The 17925-nt window shown below is 41.3% G+C and overlaps 2 protein-coding genes across 3 annotated transcripts; both read left to right on the top strand.

Moving 5' to 3' along the window:
* Positions 1 to 3499: 3499 nt before the first annotated feature.
* On the top strand, positions 3500 to 6947 carry LOC119909895 (actin, alpha cardiac muscle). Its single transcript, XM_038728155.1, has 9 exons — positions 3500 to 3631; positions 4706 to 4856; positions 4966 to 5094; positions 5285 to 5395; positions 5488 to 5572; positions 5890 to 6051; positions 6144 to 6335; positions 6430 to 6611; positions 6702 to 6947. Exons 2-9 carry the CDS (start codon positions 4728 to 4730, stop codon positions 6843 to 6845), a joined length of 1134 nt encoding a protein of 377 aa, XP_038584083.1. The 5' UTR covers positions 3500 to 3631; positions 4706 to 4727; the 3' UTR covers positions 6846 to 6947.
* Positions 6948 to 8428: 1481 nt separating this feature from the next.
* Positions 8429 to 16703, top strand: arhgap11a (Rho GTPase activating protein 11A). 2 transcript variants are annotated; one of them, XM_038729164.1, is made up of 12 exons: positions 8429 to 9112; positions 10059 to 10126; positions 10223 to 10319; positions 10447 to 10703; positions 10800 to 10963; positions 11048 to 11182; positions 11345 to 11419; positions 12612 to 12785; positions 12907 to 13036; positions 13601 to 13709; positions 14394 to 14508; positions 14599 to 16703. In XM_038729164.1, exons 1-12 carry the CDS (start codon positions 8978 to 8980, stop codon positions 16074 to 16076), a joined length of 2937 nt encoding a protein of 978 aa, XP_038585092.1. In that variant the 5' UTR covers positions 8429 to 8977; the 3' UTR covers positions 16077 to 16703. The 2 variants fall into 2 exon arrangements, with proteins under 2 accessions (XP_038585092.1, XP_038585093.1); XM_038729165.1 differs by lacking the exon at positions 11345 to 11419.
* Positions 16704 to 17925: the final 1222 nt, after the last annotated feature.

Raw genomic sequence — 17925 nt, 5'->3', positions numbered from 1 at the left:
GAAACGTCATCACGTTGCCTTCTCGAAAATGGCCTCTAGAGGGAAGTAAAGTGCCCCAATGTTTTATTTTATTTTACTTATATTGCAGATTACAACTGAGCAAATACAGTCAAGCTGAAAATTACAAGTGCAAGTACAAAAATAATAAAAGGTCAAAGAAATGTATGCATTTAAAAAATAGATTAGATTAGATTCAATACAATGCATACTGTCATTATGCACAGTATGGGTACAGAGCAATGAAATGCAGTCAGCATCTCACCAGAAGGGCAGAATTATACTGTTTCTACAGATGACTGCAGTTATGCTATATCTTATGTACAGTGCATGCACATTTATTATACAATGTAAGTGAATATGTTAAAACGTATAGAAGAGAAATGGACAGCCTTAAAGAATGGAGAGTGCAAATGTAAGGATGTATACACAGACAGAAATAAAAGGCAGATCTAATCCGTTTCAGTGAATCTAAATAAAGAACTCTTTCAAAAATTAAAAATTTTCTGTCCTTGTGGTTCGCTAGCTCTCCGTTTTGTGTGTGCTCAAAAAAAATCTGGTTTTCCTACACAGCCCTGGCTTTCCAAATGGAAAACAAAGAAAGTGGTGTGGACCTTCCATAGACTGTATGGGACCTTTCCACCAACATTGTTCCAGCCAATCAGCAACAGGTGGCATGATGAAGGGAAGGGGGCAGTGGGAGAGAGAGTTCTATACACTGGCACATTCAAACATGCTGGACTCCAGGCCCTGTGAAGGAGAGATGGCCAAGAACCAGCAAAAGAGGAAAAGGTCTAAAGAGTACAAACAGAGAAGAAAGTTATTTGACAGGGCAAGTGTGAGGGCATTTTAACCATGAAGTGGAAGTAGTGACTGTGATGCCACCTATTGGTTTGTGAACTACCATTTTAAAGTTTGCCATTTTGGTCATCGCTAGCTAGCATGTTTGCAGGGAGTAATTCACGTTAACTGTCATTTTAACCAGGATGCTCATCTAGGCTAGCCAAAACAGGCTTAAAACAAAATGTGCTTACTGGAAAAAATGAACAGCCGACTCCTAATAAGTTTTTTCAACTGCACTGGTTAAATTTACACAGTGCCGTGGATATGAGTCGCCTCTAGCCTGATTGACAGGTTGCCATGTTAGCAACTTGTCAATCGCAAGGTAGTCCCACCCTATAGCATACTCTGCTTTATTTTCTATTTTCCTCTAAATGGGACCTTAATTTACTGAATGAACATAAATTAACATAATGCTGTATTGAAGAAGATTTGAAACTAATTCAAACTAAACTCATTACGAAAGTGTTTACCGATGTAATAAATCAAGTGGGAAGGAGGCTCATTTTGTCATTATTTCTAATGGACTTCTTTTTACGACCTTAGGAGTTAGAAAGAATGCAGGTATATGGCACCTCTGCATTGGCTTCACTTTTAAGACCCAGAGGTTCCCGCTTGGTTTCAACCATAGACTGCATAAAAAAAGGTTTCAATGCTGGGGAAACTTTAGAGATTTGTAATTAAGGGGGCATGGCTTTTGAGGGAGCACTCAAGGGAGGGGAGTATTTTTAAAACCTAAATGTCAATTCAGAAAAATGTCCACTGAGTGTTATACCATAAGCCTACATAAAATATTATTAATGCATTAATGTGTGAGTGGCATTTTATTATTATAGTTGGCTGAGATCAAGCTAATTGTATTTTACATACTGCTGTCTAGTTTCATGTAAGCTCATTGTGTTTTGTAAAAAATATATATTATTTTATAAATTAACTATGGAGATAAATGTTTTAGAGTAAAATACATTATTTCCATCTGAACTGTAGTGAGTACAACTATAAAAAAGGCATCAAATCTAAATATTCAAGTAAAGCACAAATACCTCAAAATTGTGCTTCAGTACAGTATTTGAGAACAAATACTCCATGTGTCACTTGTTTCACCCTGAACATGTACTCACTTTCTAACACTGAAAACATAATTTAATGATAAGATGATCAGAAATGTAGCGGGGAGTGGGTGGGTCAGTAGTCAAAATGGATAAAGATTAGTTTTTTGATTAGACCATTAAAGATCAAAGTTTATCCCAGTGATGAGTGGTTAGCAAACCGAAGACACATTGCAATATTAAACTTCTAATACATTTCTCAATGATATAGTAGATATAAAAAAAGACGTTGTAGCAATGATGTTCCAGAAATATATTTATACCTGCGGCTGTCTCTCACTGTTGCTTGGTAGAAAAGCCTGATCATGAGTCACATCTCCTTTATTCATATATCAAAACAATATTAATCCTCTCTATGAAAGTCTTCTTTGGCAAACAAATAACTATGAGATGCTTCAGCTGCATCCAGCTCCAATCTATGGAGATAGAGACGACACAGCTATAAATAGGAGGCTCCAGGATCTGGTGGGGCAGCCTGGAGCAGAAGAATGTGCTCACATATTTCCAACTGTGAGATGAACTCATATTATATACTGCGCTTTTACATCTGAGTCATTCTTCCTCACCAAGACCATACATTTCTTTTACCATTACAGTATTCCCTGAGATCTGACCTTAAGTAATATTTCCTTTGGGAAAGATTCTGTATCAACAAATATTCTGTCAAAAGTTTGTATCATTCCTGCATAGATGAGAGTATTACCCCATAAGGTACAATGTACATGGAGGAAATATATGGGAAAGTGGGTGGTACAAATATGGAGCTCCTCTTTGCAAACTCACGGCTTGGAAACCTCAGTGGCTGCACATTAATGACTCTGCTGCTCACCATAACCCTACAAGGAGACCGATGGACCAATCAGCTCGAGCACTGACATCAGCAGGCCACTCAGACAGTCAGATGAGACACAGAGCCCGGCTGGCGTTACCATCAGCTGTTCCACTCGTTGAGAAGGCTCAGCGCACATACCAGCAGCATGGTTCACAGACGTACACAATGTTTTAATCTCCTTAACAAGACACCAGTGACGCTGGCCTGACTAGGTCATCATTGTGGGCCTTCTAGGTGTTGCAGAAAAAATCTCTTAAGAAATATGACATTCAGTGTTGCTGTCTGGTGCAGAGAGGCACATTGTGCATCAGACTAAGAGAAAATACAGAGTTTGAAATTAAAAATTCAGACTTTTGATATAAAATTTCAGGGCTATAAAGAAATTGCACTGCAACACACTTCCATATTTCATTTAAAGTTCATGAAATAAAATTTCATCTTAGAAATGCAGATTTTTCTTTATGTTCCTTTCAGAAAGAAAACTGTGTGAATTTTAATTTAATTCTCTTGAATTAAATAATACATAAACAGAATGCAGACAGATACCTGTATGATAAGATCCCTCACACTTGCCTTTTTGTTGAGACCTAACTGTCATATTCCATTAACTGTCACATTAACTTATTCTCTACCAACATTTCATTAAAACTGTGTCAGCCATGTGACTTACATCCATGTATGTAAAACACAGTTTCCTGTGCCTTGTTGATTTTTGCTGGCAGCTCTTATTTGGACTTGTGTGAACCCTCAGCCCCGCCCCTGGTCCCTGGACCTAGTCTGGGTCTTATTTAAGGGCCTCCTCTCACCCTCAGCCTTTGTCCCAGTGGAAGCATCCGCCTACCAGTGCACCTTGGTGAGTACATTTTGCAGCATGTTTCTCTGAATCACGGTGGATATCTGTGTGATTTATGTGATTGGTTTTATGAAGTTCACAAGTTGTGCTTTGAGCTGATGACATGTAAGATAGATGAATGAATGGATGATGCAACTGATGGCTTTCACAAGTTGCAATTGCTAACTTGTTGAGTACACTTAAAAATTTAGTTACTGGTTATGCTAGATTGATTGCCATGGGATGTTAGATTGACATTATTAGAAGATGTGATTTTACTGTGATAAGGGCACTCCATGGTATGGAAGGTTTCTGTGTAAATCAATAGACAAAACTATGCATACAGTAACACGTTTTATGGGAGTATTACCTGGATCAGCACTCAAAAGCTGGGCAGAAATTCAGCGATGCACTAGTGAATGAAGTTGAGAGGCAACTGGGGCGTGGAGCCATGTAGTAAAACAAAAGTGTGATGGAGTGGCGACAGATGGGTGCTGGCTTGGCAATCAGACAAGCTCTCGCAGACCTGAAATAGCGGGAGATCCATGTGTCACTTGTTTCACCCTGTTAAGCACAACGGAGGTGCTGAGCTTGAAATAGATCACAGGTCTCTCTGTTATGCCCCTTTTTGGTGTTACCTCAGCAGCTCTGAGAAGTCCCAGGAACAATCATTGTCGTGGAGATATGGTATCAGTGGTTGTACAACAAGGTTAGAACCAAAATAGCATCCAAAGACAAGTCTAATTAGCTCTCTATACATAGCAAGCATTGAGGTGGGTTGTATTAGTGTTTGAAAATGATAATACCTTTAGAGCAGTTATGAGATAGTGTTGGCACGTTTTCAAATGCTCTGGATCACAGCTAATACATATATTAATCACATGAATGATTTATTGATTATGCCAGTTCTCCAGTTATAGCAGGTCTAGTCACTCTACCACATCATCAGCCACTTCAGTGATAAAGTGTCTGTCATTGTTCATTTATAACAGGCCCTCATGGTATGCATTCTATGATGGGCTGTTTAGACAGCTGCTCCCAACACCCAGCCTGAACCTTCTCTCCTATTGTTTCTATCCACCCTTCAAATTTTAGACCACCCCAGTAAAGCCTAATCATGTGTGACGACGATGAGACTACTGCCCTTGTGTGCGACAACGGCTCTGGCTTGGTCAAGGCTGGATTTGCCGGAGATGACGCTCCCCGTGCTGTCTTCCCTTCCATTGTTGGAAGGCCCCGCCACCAGGTAGGCTTAAATCTATCCCCTTTTACTACCACCAAATCTTACCCTGTGTTATGAGTGATAAAAAGCAAGAGCAGCTTCTCCCTATGTCCTCTTTTTCTTCTTCCCTCAGGGTGTGATGGTGGGTATGGGTCAGAAGGACAGCTACGTAGGTGATGAGGCCCAGAGCAAGAGGGGTATCCTGACCCTGAAGTATCCCATCGAGCATGGCATCATCACCAACTGGGATGATATGGAGAAGGTGTGTGTTGACAGAGAGACTCATTTACAGCATTCATGACAGCTGACATTTCCGCATTCATCACAATTCACTGCATCATCGTAAAGGCTGCTTATATTTAGATTTGGCATTTTCTTTGGACGACTGGTTGTTGTTTACCAGTCAAGAGTTGTTTCAGTCTGGACATCAGCGGTTCTTTTTCCTCTGTCAGATCTGGCACCACACCTTTTACAATGAGCTGCGTGTGGCCCCTGAGGAGCACCCCACCCTGCTCACTGAAGCCCCCCTGAACCCCAAAGCCAACAGGGAGAAGATGACCCAGGTACTTTACAGTCACTGCTCTCTGCTCTGTTTGCACATATTTGTTTTTGAATTAAGACAAACCTTTCACATTGTCCTTGCTTATTCTTGCAGATCATGTTTGAGACCTTCAACGTTCCTGCTATGTACGTGGCCATCCAGGCCGTCCTGTCCCTGTACGCCTCTGGTCGTACCACCGGTCAGTTCACTGCAACTTTTTCACATGTACCCAGTTTAGCATGTGGTCAGTTATGCAATGACCTAAAATAAGAAGAAATTGTATTGCAAGGGAGAAGCTGTTGAACATTTACACTCTGAGGGTGTCTGTCATCTGGATAGATTCCTGTCTCATTGTTAAGGGGAGGTGTTAATCCCTCTCCAGCAGTGTGTGTGCCAAGTGATGTCAGCAGCATTATATAGTTATTGATGTGATACTTGAAGAGGGCAGACTTGTATTCAGCTGCCAATCCTCACATGCATAGATGTCTAACTATGGTCCTTTTCTGCTTGCTAAAGGTATCGTGCTGGACTCTGGTGATGGTGTGACCCACAACGTCCCCATCTATGAGGGTTATGCTCTGCCACACGCCATCATGCGTCTGGATTTGGCCGGCCGTGACCTGACTGACTACCTGATGAAGATCCTGACTGAGCGTGGCTATTCCTTTGTCACAACTGGTAGGTCCATGCCATCGTTATACATTAGTTCAGTGTGTTTACGAGAGGTGTGAAAGTGTTGTATCTCAATACGTGAACTTTCTGCTCCTTAGCTGAACGTGAGATTGTGCGTGACATCAAGGAGAAGCTGTGCTACGTGGCTCTTGACTTTGAGAATGAGATGGCCACCGCTGCCTCCTCTTCCTCCCTGGAAAAGAGCTATGAGCTTCCCGACGGTCAGGTCATTACCATTGGTAACGAGCGTTTCCGTTGCCCTGAGACCCTCTTCCAGCCTTCTTTCATTGGTGAGTAATTGGTTGCATTTGTTTTGTGATAGATCTAAGAAATGCAGCATTTTGTCTCAGACAAAACTCATCCTATTTGCTTGTCCTCTACCAGGCATGGAGTCTGCTGGTATCCATGAGACTGCCTACAACAGCATCATGAAATGTGACATTGACATCCGTAAGGACCTCTACGCCAACAATGTGCTGTCTGGTGGTACCACCATGTACCCTGGTATTGCTGACCGAATGCAGAAGGAGATTACAGCTCTGGCCCCAAGCACCATGAAGATTAAGGTGAGAGAACTGCAACGGTTTTAAGTCGAGTTCATCAACAAAGTCAATTAACACTTAATAAAACTAACATGGTGTTAATTTGTTGCCTAGATCATTGCTCCACCTGAGAGGAAGTACTCCGTCTGGATCGGTGGCTCAATCCTGGCTTCCCTGTCCACCTTCCAGCAGATGTGGATCAGCAAGCAAGAGTATGATGAGGCCGGCCCTTCAATTGTCCACAGGAAATGCTTCTAAACACACAACCAACCTCCTTTCATCCATGCATTCGTACGTTGTTGTCTCCTGTATATATATGTGTATGTTCTATTGTAATAAAGATAAGCCCTTGTGAGAGTATCACTTGCTGTTTTTGCGACTGACATCATAAGCAGGTGAAGGTGGTGTTTTAGAGCAAATATGCTGAACTGCTTCAAGTGCTATATTGAGAAGCAATAAGAATTGGAAAAAGAGTTTTTATGTTTGTTATTTGAGCCAAGGTGCAGTCTGAACAGATGAGTTTTCAGCTGCAGTCCTGATGTCAATGGGGAGCTCAATCCACCATTGTGGAGCCAGGACAGAGAAACATAAACATGCCGATAAACATTGACCAAGAAACTACCTCAGCATTATTACTTAATTCTAATAGAAAGCTCCTGTGCAGGGAAATAGATGTTGAGACCTAATGACACTAAATATTGCCGATTGTTAAAACATATCCTGAAAGTAAGAAGTTCATTTCCGCTGCTGAAGTTTTCTCTACCTGGATCCTTGTCCATTACAATTTGCCATGCTATGTCATGCTTACAGTAAGGCAAATACACAAATATTGAGTGACATTGCCATTGTGTATATATGCCATTGTGACATTTGTACATACACCAGAGATTCTGTGTGTCAGGTCAATCTGTCTTTGCCTCACACACCTTTAAGCTAACACCTGTATGATCAAGACTTTGCAGAAAGATGAGGGTGATGCTTCCACCTAGTGGTTGAAGTCAGAAGTGAACATTCACTTTCCCTTGAGAACCTGAAGAAACACCAACATTGTTTTACTTTCCTTCTTCTCTAGGGTTAGATTTCTTTGTTTTAAAGACAACTGTGATACAGTTATACAGATACAGATATAAAGATTACATTTATACAGGCATTAAAAATATGTAGTGATATGTAGCGATGATTTTTTATACAGTCTATGGCTTGAATCTTTCCACATCTTTACACTAAGCTTTCTTAAAGCCAGGATGGCCATCAGTCTGCTAGGGTCAACGTATTGTGCAATACACAGCCTTGTTATCATTTAGTGCTTCACAGCACTTCTGCAATCATTACATCATTTCTTGGTCTCAGCATCTATGAGGATTGGCCCTAGTCTGGTCATCTTCAACTCATTTCAACCTGGAACGTTTTGGTTTAAACACGCTGGACATTGTTTTCAAAGGCGCTATCAAATGGTGTACACACAGAGACTATACATCAAGCGCCATAAGTGCATAAAAACAGGCTGACTGGAGTTTCACCATCTAACATTTGAGAACCTAATCAAATATAGGGTTTGTGTGTTAAGATCATGGCTGAGAAGTGTAGTATGATGGCAAAACGTGCAGTCCAGTTGCTGTGCATTTCCCGTGTCAAAGGGGCGACTATTTTGATTTACAGAGTCAACCGGTTGGCAAGAAGCGTCCACTTGAATTTTCATCTGGCACGACAGAAACCGCCCCGCTCAGTGAGGCTGCCCTGAATAATAAAACACGCGCCTCAGAGAATGTTATTCGAACCGTTTCCAGCCAATCACAGCGTAGAGCGTAGGGAGCGCCGCTGTTTGAATGCTCTGCGGAAACAGACAGCCTGGCAACAGCAACCGATTTGACGAGCCAACCGTAGCTCAATGCAGTTAGCTAGCTGACGCTTAAATCTGTGTAATTCACACAGTTCACCATTTGAGAAGAGGTAAAGAGTACGTTTAAGTCGTGAGACACCGAGAAGCTATGTTGTTTGTTTGCGTAAGAAGCTTGTTAATGAGCTAATGTGGTTTGCTAACCTAGCCGAATCATGTTAGCTAGCTAACTGCATAGCAACCGGAACTGAGGCATGAAGCTAGCCATTGAATAAGCGCTCGGTACAGTAAAGTTAGTCAGGTTGTTAACATCTCCTTGGGGCTGAGCAGCTCTGTAGCTCTTGCTGTTGGCTGCTGTGGAGATCTTTGAGCAGTTCCGATTCACGTGAGGATGAGTTAACGTTAACGTTAGCTTCAGAAGGGTGGAGAAAGTTAGAAAGGCTCGGGGTCAGGACCGGACCGATACAACGAATGTCAAGTTTACTTTGGTCCTGACAAAAGAGTGAACGAATTGTTGCAAAGTGCATCTGAAGGTACAAGTTAGGGGTGTAAAATGAAAGTTATGGAGAAAAACGTGATGCGCCTTGTTGCTGTGCAACACTTGCGCTCAGCTTATGGGATAAAGACAAAGAACTGGAACAAAAGCAAAGCAGCCAGCTGTAACGTTAAGGCAACAGCCAGCGGCTCGGTAAGTTTAAAGACAACCAATTGCGAATGTAACGTTACATCAGTGCATGATTTATTTGGGTTTCATTTGCAGTGACTTGACTATCTCTAACGTTACTACGAATCAACAAGTGGCCAGTTTCAACCTTGGATATACTTTTGTTTAGGCTGTTGAATCAAATTAGCATATTAATGAAAGCATGCCCCCACTGATGAGACCCATTTGTTCACTGGCCGTTGTCACCCATGTCTGTCACTGCAGATGCTTTGTTTGGATGTTCTTGCGATTATTCACACCATAAATTTCTTCACCAGCAATAGAAAGCCAAGTCTAACAAGACACTAAACGGGCAGTGTTTTCTCATAAATGTTTATGGTTGATGGTTTTTTTTGGGGACATTTTGGCAATAGACCCTCTGTAGCAGTTAATTTCAAAACTAACCCAGAAAAACAGTTTCATCTTAATCGCTTTATGTAAGTGGCTCACAGGGAGTCACATGGTTTGTTGCGAGAGACTTTGTGACTTTTCAAATGAAAGCTGAACTTCTGCATTTGCAGGAAATGCTTTAAAATGTGGTAGGAAGAAAAATGCCACAAACCTTAGATTATGTGAAGAAGTTAAGAGCTGAAATTAAGTAATTCTTCTGTATGGAAAAACACTGGACAGATTCACACTGTTGAGGTTTAAAAAAACAACAAAGTGAGCTTTCATCTTTGATCTCTTAAACTTAGGAGTGTCTGGCAGACAGCCATCAAACTGACTGATCAAAAGTCGTACAAATGTGCGTCAGGGAAATTCCTCTGGTCATAGAAAACAAATTTTAATGGTATAAAAAAACACAATGCGTCCAAAATTTTGACATAGATCAATACATGAGGGGTCCGATGCTGATAAAGTTTGAGCTTTCCGGTTTAAAATCTAACATTGTGGAGTTGATGTCATATTTTTTTATCATTTATTCCCCAAGACAAAGGTTTTCGGGGTATCTCTGGAGAACTTACCGTACTACAATATGGAATGTGGGAGAGTGCCAAGGCAAGTGGACACGCTAATTTAATTTTGCTTGAGCGTACAGTTGGCATGTTATTTCTTGTCCCATCTTGTACTAATGACATTTCACTGCACTCTCAGCTTTCTGGTTGACGCATGTCAGAAACTCATGGCACATGTCGACACAGAGGGCCTGTTCAGAAAATCAGGCTCTGTCGTTCGCCTGAAAGCACTGCGGGTGAGTGATAGGTGAAGTTCACCTTGCCACACTTTACTGAGGGACCTTGACCCAGATAAAGGTCTTAACCAACAGGGCTGTCTCTCTTCTTTTGTTTTTTTTTTTCTCTCCACTCCTTTCTTTCCAGGCAAAATTAGATGTGGGCGAGGAGTGCCTGTTTACTGCACTTCCCTGTGATGTGGCCGGTCTGGTGAAGCAGTTCTTCAGGGAGCTGCCAGAGCCCGTGCTACCCACAGAGCTGCAGGAGGCCTTCCTCAAGGCCCAGCAGCTCCCCACCATGGAAGACAGGACCTCGGCCACCATGCTCCTGTCATGTGTACTACCTGACAGAAACCAAACTGTCCTGCGTCACTTTTTTGACTTCCTCCACAATGTGTCTAAGAGGTGCCAGAATTATATTTACTTGGATTACTTTGTTACATAAAACATAATTTTACCTTTGTCTTCATGTACATACCACTGTTGTTCTTTGCTTCGCAGGAGTGCAGAGAATAAGATGGATAGCAGTAACTTGTCTGTAATCTTGGCTCCCAATCTCCTTCACTTTGGAGACGGTACAGAGAAGATGAACGCCAACACGGAGAAACGGCTCAAGCTACAGGCAGCCATAATACACTGCTTCATAGAGAATGCCCACAACTTTGGTACGTCATGATGCAGGTCAGTTTGGGTCAGTACACACTGTAGCTTTTTAGCACTAAAAGTTTGGCCATGTCTGTGTGTTACAGGTGTGTTACCTCAGTTTCTTTTAGAGAAAGTTCCAGCCATGATTGGCTGTGAGGCGGGCGGTCTGTCGCCTTCTCACCATGAACTTGAGGAGCTGGACTCAGGGATGAAGAAGAGACACAGACGAAGCTTTGGAGGTAAGGCTATATCATCAGACATTTATTTATTTGGTCAAAGCTGCGATATGCAAAGGTTTAAATCAAATCTCGAATTAGCCAGATAAGCTCCAATCATGGTATTTTGAAGCAACTTTAATCATTAGAGATTGTTTATATGATTCGGTTTGTCTCATATTTCAGATATGGTCAATGGTGCTCTGAGTAAGATAAAAACTAATAGAACACCAACAAATGCCACCCAGTCAGACAGTCTTGGTAGGTACTATGGTCAGAATAATGCTGCCTGTCGTGTAGCATGATGATACTGTAGCAAACCATCTGCTAGGGATGCACTGAAATGAAAATACTTGACCGAAACCGATTATAATGAAAAAATTTACCGAACAAGTACATTCACATTTTTCCATTTATTTATTTTTTTAACCATTTGCATAAATTAAATAGTCAAAATGTGCTTTTTACTCAGTGTTTCCAACGGGATTTGGAGGGACTATGGTGGTTAGGTCTGAGGCCCAAGAGGGTCCGATAAAGTAAATTACATTGTCCATTTACTTTGAATGTACACATGTAATATATTTTATACTTTCTGTGAATATAATCCAATTAATCTTATTTCGATACTGTAGACACCTTATTTTGAAAACCGGACTTTGTCACATGTGTATTCTGCTAAATTCATCAAGTCCGACCCAGTTTGATAAATAATGTTGTATGTGGTTCTCCTATCGCGTAACATGAAGACTTCAAAGCCTCTCTTCAGGTAGGACTCTCATACTGCAACACTTGTCTTTGTAAAAAAAGAAAATAATAGGATAAAGACGCTAACCTGCCTGTCCGTTTCAGTGTATTTACCATAAAGGCTTGAATACATGTGCACTCCAAATTTAGGTGGCTAGCTTAATCGCCTTCTCAGAAACGAGTGACAAACACTCAAAGCGGGTCAGATTTGTGTGTTTTTGTTTTTCTTTCTTCTCCTCTCAGCCACTTTAAAATGCTTCCACACTGCCGACATGTCAACGTAATTGTTCGGTTAAACTTTTGACTTAACTTGACCGAAAGTGCTTTTATTGCTATTTTCGGCCGTTTAATTTCGGTGGCCGAACATTCAGTGCATCCCTACCATCTGCTGTGCACATGAAATGACAAGCTTTCTCTCTTCTGGTTCAAATGAATTGAATCATTTCCCTTGATAATGAATATGAAGTTATTGGAGTGATGTGAAATGATGCCTTGCTTCAAATGTCTATTGGCTTTTGTTTTCTTTGCCTCACTGCCTGTCATTTGCACGTATCATCTTCCACACATTTTATTCCTGCTAAGACCTGCTAATTCCTCTCAATGACTTGGCTCAGAATCATCTTTACAATGTTTTCAAATTTAAATCAGCAAATCCTAAATTTATTATAACATTAATTTTTCAAGTTATTAATTTTGTGATTTTTGCCAGTTTTTTCTTCTGCAACTCCTGTGATTGCAACACCATCTTCAAAGCGAAAACTTCCTTTGGAGTCTGGTCACTCCTTTGGATTCTCAAACAAAAAACGTAGATCTATCAAAAAGAACCTTGGGATAGAATTACTTCCCAGTACTCTGTTCAGCGGGACGTCCACGCCTGGATCAGGTATTGATGATTGTTTGATCAAATGGGCATCAACTATTTAACTACATCTAAAGCTTGTGGTTAAGTTTACACGCCCTCCTGCCCCCCTTTTTATTTTTTATTTATAACCCCCCCCCCCCAGCTAACAGTGCCTCTGGAGTTTTGGACTCTTCCCAAAATACCCAGTCATCAGCAGGGAGGTCTAGAAGGCACTCAACTACCTCTATGAGGAGGAAGAGCCGACGACTTAGCAACAGGCATGCTGTCAACAGGTACACACTTTCTCACTCACTGTCCTCCAGTTACCTTTCAAAATTCACAATTATGTTTTGTGTCTCATAGACAACATGATAAAAGTGTGGCCATGTACTAGGGCTGAACGATTTTGGGGGAAAAAAACACCGAATTGCAATTATTTTGACTGATATTGTGAAAAGATTTGGAAAAACTAGGGTGAATGATAATTTTCCCATCATTATTCAAATTTTTATTGAAAAAACAAATGTTTTCTTAAGTCTCTTGAATATGATGTTTAGGTGAAGACATCTCTGCAGCACAACTATATTTAATTTAAAATGTTATTTTGACACACACATCACCATTAAAAAATATTGCACCTTCTGTGATTTACAAATTATAGTAAGGTGCAGTAACAAACATTCACAACATACAGTCCCTGATTTTTAAAAGATGCCATAAAATGTATTGTGCACAACCATGTATTTTCCACAATGCTATACTACACAGAGAGATAACAGTTTGTGAAATATCAGAGTTGCATGGTATTCTAGGTTATCTTACAGTGGTAATTGTTTGAATGTATATCATTTTTTCAGAGTTGAATCTGGGAGTGCCGGCTGCTTTTCTCCTAAAGCCAGCAAGAAAGAAGCACCACACAAATATCTGCGATTGCGTTTTAGCATGGGGAAGAGCAGCAAAGATGCTGTAAGTGTGGTTGCCTGAAATAGCTCACATTCCACTCATCCGGTTCACAGATAGAGAACAGTGTGGTGTAAATCAGATGCATTCAGACATATGCTGCAGTTTGCACTGTATTAAAATCAAGTAACACATTTGCACACGGATAAATTGTTGCACAGCAGCACTTTTTTATTGTGTAATGCACACATAGTTTACTTTCAGTAACTAACATTTAAACTAATAGGTGCACAGGTTTAAAAATAATGTGTATTGTTTTTTTTCAGTAACTTTTCTACAATGTGTAATAGTAAATTGTGTTCCTACTTGTATGGTACAAAGCCACAGGATATTTCTAGTGCTCGGTTTTCAGTGATTTGCTGTGTTAAGCACTCAGGTGAATGTTGTTATATACTATATAGATATAAAATATATTGTAACCTGTTGTGGGGTAAATAAGGTGAGCTGTTAAAACTTAATAATTCTCTATAGTTATAATGTATATTCTTGACTTAATAAAAAGTTGTTGGCCAACAAATCCAGTCTTGTTTCTTCTGAGTGATTTTTGTCATCCTCTGAAGAACTAACCACAACGATCATGGAATTAACATTAATTATAGATTTTTGGTGACATCTGTGGGGGTCCCTTATTAACAACATAATCCTCCAACTTTCTTTCATTTCATTTTTCATTCCATGCTGGTGATAAAGGGGTCTGAGTCCATTGGCTGGCGACTTGCCACTCAGGAGAGCACCACCAGGTTTTGTTTTACCGAAGAGACAGAGTTCACTCCATCTGCTGTGCCTAGAAAGGCTGAATCCAAAAGTGAGTACCAAAAGAACAAATCTAATAAACTACTTCGGGATGTAGTCCTTTGAGTTGTAATGGCTACTAATATCCCACTTTGTTTTATAGGCTCCAAGTACATCAGTAAGTCTGAGGACAACTTGCTGACCCCGCAATATGACTCAAGTGTCCACCAGATCTCATGGAGCGGGGAGACTCCTGTAGGAGCCCAGGCTTTCAGCAGAGGATCTTTCACAGACACCCCCATGAACATGTGCCTAAAGACCAACTACATGTCTGAGCCAGCCATTGTCATATCAAAACCCCCAGCAGTGGCCAGCCTTCCCAAGAAGCTGTGTTGTGCTTCCAGTGCTGAGAGCCTGGAGAGTGAGTGCTCCATCCTTAAAGCCCCGAACCGAGCCGGTCCCACCCTGCTGAAAATAAAGACTGCATTCGCTGAGTCGGACAGTGACCTCCAAGCTGTCATACAGGACCCCTGCAACTCTACAGGAACATGCGCAACAAACCCGTCAGACAACATCCTAGTCCTGCCACCGCAGACTCCTACAGGCAGAGTTCTGTCTGTGGACACAGAGGCCTCCAGCTTTCCAGCTCCAGAGAGCCTTCTGGCTAATGATCACAACATTACCTTTGGCCACAGTGAAATTGACACTTTATCACCGTTGCATATTGACAGTGTAGTTTCCGAGTCTGATGTATACTGTAGTCCAGCATTAAAGGTGGACAAAGACTCCTTCTGTGATGCTCCCATCAGTAGCCACAACAGCTTCGTGGTGGTAGAGAGTGAAAGGGAGGAAGAGCAGGTGAACTGCAGCAGGCTGATCGATGCTCTGGACATCCACAGTCCGGCTCCCTTTAAACTGGGTGTCTCCCCTGGGCTGCAGTCCACTCCCTACAAGCTGGACTTTGAACTCAGAGGTGAGCTTGGTACACCTCCAGGTACTATAGTCAGTGCGGTACAGGAAAAAAACAGATGTTCCGAAGTCGAGAAACAACAACCCCTCTCGCCACGCAGTCTGGAGACTGAGAAGCGCCGGGTGGCAGACCACATTCATCACTTCAACAAGCTCACACTGCGGTCTCCCAGAGGCTCCATGGCCAAACAAACCAGATCGCCACTCAAGTTCCAGCGTACCCCTGTGCGTCAAACTATCCGCAGGATGAACACTCTGCTGGGGGAGAGCAGGAGACCCACCAGACATGCAGAACTCAGCCAGGGTGGTCCACTGGGGAAGGCCGTAAGCCTGGAGAGTGGCCTGTCCCCTCACTCACAGCTTCAGCCTTACCAGGGGGAGGCACAAATGGGACTGTCCAACAGCATTTGTCCCATAAAGAAAGCACCTCCAGTCCCGCCCAAAAGGCCAAGCACCTTGGCCCGTAAACCCAAGGCCTGTGCTCTGGACGACATGACCAACAAGGTCCAACCAAAGACAAAAGTGGACTGTTCTGTGCCTGATCCATCAGGAGCTCAGAAGCCTCTTGTGCAGCAGGTAGTAGGGAAGGACATGAACCATTACAGAGGTTCACCCAGAAACCCTCTCAACCAAGGACGACTGATGTCCGCCACCAGGCCTGTAGACTTATAGTTTGAAATCTTTTTGCCTTTTATGTTCCCTCCGTCCTATGCAGGTCTCTGTCTGGTAGGGCTATGTGACGTCAAACATACCGTCTTATGTTATGCGTATATTCAGGGGTTTTAATTTATTTTTAGCTACTGTAGGTGCTGTTTGTGTTGTGTTAGGGCCTTAATGGGAGGTGTTCATATGCTTTAAGTTTGTTTTACTCTAGTAAAACAACTTTAGAAGTATCGACACAACAGCCTACATGATCGCATGTTGCGTAGTTTTTAGACATTAGAGTGTAAACCAAATTATGTGAATTGTGATTGATGGTATGACTGGAAATGTTTAGATCAAGTCTTATGCTTTTATTTATGCATATTATATCTAATCTGTAGTTAGATGGGGTTTTTTTGTAATATAAAAAACAGTTTCAGCTGTTTCTTTATTAGAGAATATTTTCTTACTGTCTTGTCATGAACAGGAAAAAAAGAGAAAATGCACCTTTTTGTTTATCCTATGAAAGAAGAAAAAAAGCCAAGCAGTATTGATCTCTTATTTGTCTATTGCAGTCCATTCATTTCAAAACCAACAGCCAGTAAAATGCTTTGCCATGTGAACTGCTTCAGACGAATAAAATCAGCATACATCTTTCTCCTTGGTTGAATTCTTCCTCGTTTTGGATAAATAGTTAGGCATTTTGTTGGAGCCACAAGGGGGAGTCGTACAACCTCTGTGAAACATGCTCCTGGTCATGTCGTAATAGGGCTCAGGAATGTATTCTGTCAGAAACCTTGTTTCGGCTGGTCCGTTGCAACCACATTCCTGATCAAATGTTTTACTTCACTGCTTGTTTGCAGCATTTCTTTGGACAAATTTGGTTCTGTAACATTTGAAAAGATGTAATCAGCCTCTCTGGAGATTCCTTCATAAAATAAACATTTATCTGTCTGCTTGGTGCAAAATCGGGTGTCTGCACAGCAGTGGAAAATACAATTCCCAACAAGCTGAAATGGACCGGGCTCAAACCTATGCTGATATGTTTTCTTATAAAGAATGAGAAGAGGAGCCTGTGAAAAGGTGAAGGTCGAAATCATTCCCTGAGATTCATTCTCAACACATTGTGAGGCCCGCGTGCTTTTCATGTGTAGTCGGATAGATTGTCCAAAGGGTTCCGCTACTACAGCAGCTTCTTATTATCACTGTAGCTCAGTGTCTATATTGGTGTGTTATCATACATAACATGTTGCAGAGGCCATGTGTTCAGCAGATGAGTTCGCGGCTAAAGAAGACAGTGCGATGTTAGTCCACCAAATTTTCACCTTTCTGAAAGAACATGAAATCGGCTTACATGATGTAACAGACTATTCGACAATGAGTTATGGTATGTTAAAGGTACGTTGAATATTTTGCCTAAATATAACCAACAACAGTGTAGGTGCTGGAGTTTCAATTTCCAGAATATCAGGGCTGAAAAGGTGACTTTCCTCAACAAAGGTCGGTTGTCTTACTATAGGTATTTAGACACCACTTTCTTAAAAGCCACCCCTCACAGGAGATTTTAAAGGTGCAACTAAAGCCTTTTTATATAGGCTAATTAATAACTAAATTACTAATGTTTTATACGGCAGTCATAATCCATTAATTTTGTGTTTCCAGGTTGTGAAAAATCTCTTTACTTCACACTTGGTTATATTTTTTAGAAAGTAATTTAGATAATCAAGTAGACGCTCTAACAGACCATTAAAGTTTTGGAAAAACCTGAAGAGAATCTGGACCAAAATCTTTCAACTACTTATTTGCATTTATAACTTGTAGATTATTAGAAAGCTTTATTAATAGATGATCAACATCTGGATTTTAGCCAATAAACGAT

The sequence above is a fragment of the Micropterus salmoides genome, unplaced genomic scaffold (genome assembly GCF_014851395.1).
Source record: "Micropterus salmoides isolate LMB-PRFRI ecotype aquatic unplaced genomic scaffold, ASM1485139v1 Ms_hic_scaffold_19, whole genome shotgun sequence".
NCBI classification, from domain to species: domain Eukaryota; kingdom Metazoa; phylum Chordata; class Actinopteri; order Centrarchiformes; family Centrarchidae; genus Micropterus; species Micropterus salmoides.
This window is presented reverse-complemented; position numbering and strand designations above follow the sequence as displayed.

What these genes read in the sequence shown, in the direction of transcription:
- LOC119909895 (XM_038728155.1), top strand. Translation starts at nt 4,728, where the DNA reads ATGTGTGACGACGATGAGACTACTGCCCTTGTGTGCGACAACGGCTCT. An exon ending in ACTGGGATGATATGGAGAAG is followed by an intron (nt 5,095 to 5,284) that starts GTGTGTGTTGAC and finishes TTCCTCTGTCAG; the next exon opens with ATCTGGCACCACACCTTTTA. An exon ending in CAAGCACCATGAAGATTAAG is followed by an intron (nt 6,612 to 6,701) that starts GTGAGAGAACTG and finishes TTTGTTGCCTAG; the next exon opens with ATCATTGCTCCACCTGAGAG.
- arhgap11a (XM_038729164.1), top strand. Translation starts at nt 8,978, where the DNA reads ATGAAAGTTATGGAGAAAAACGTGATGCGCCTTGTTGCTGTGCAACAC. An exon ending in AGAGAATGCCCACAACTTTG is followed by an intron (nt 10,964 to 11,047) that starts GTACGTCATGAT and finishes TGTGTGTTACAG; the next exon opens with GTGTGTTACCTCAGTTTCTT. An exon ending in AACAGGCATGCTGTCAACAG is followed by an intron (nt 13,037 to 13,600) that starts GTACACACTTTC and finishes TCATTTTTTCAG; the next exon opens with AGTTGAATCTGGGAGTGCCG.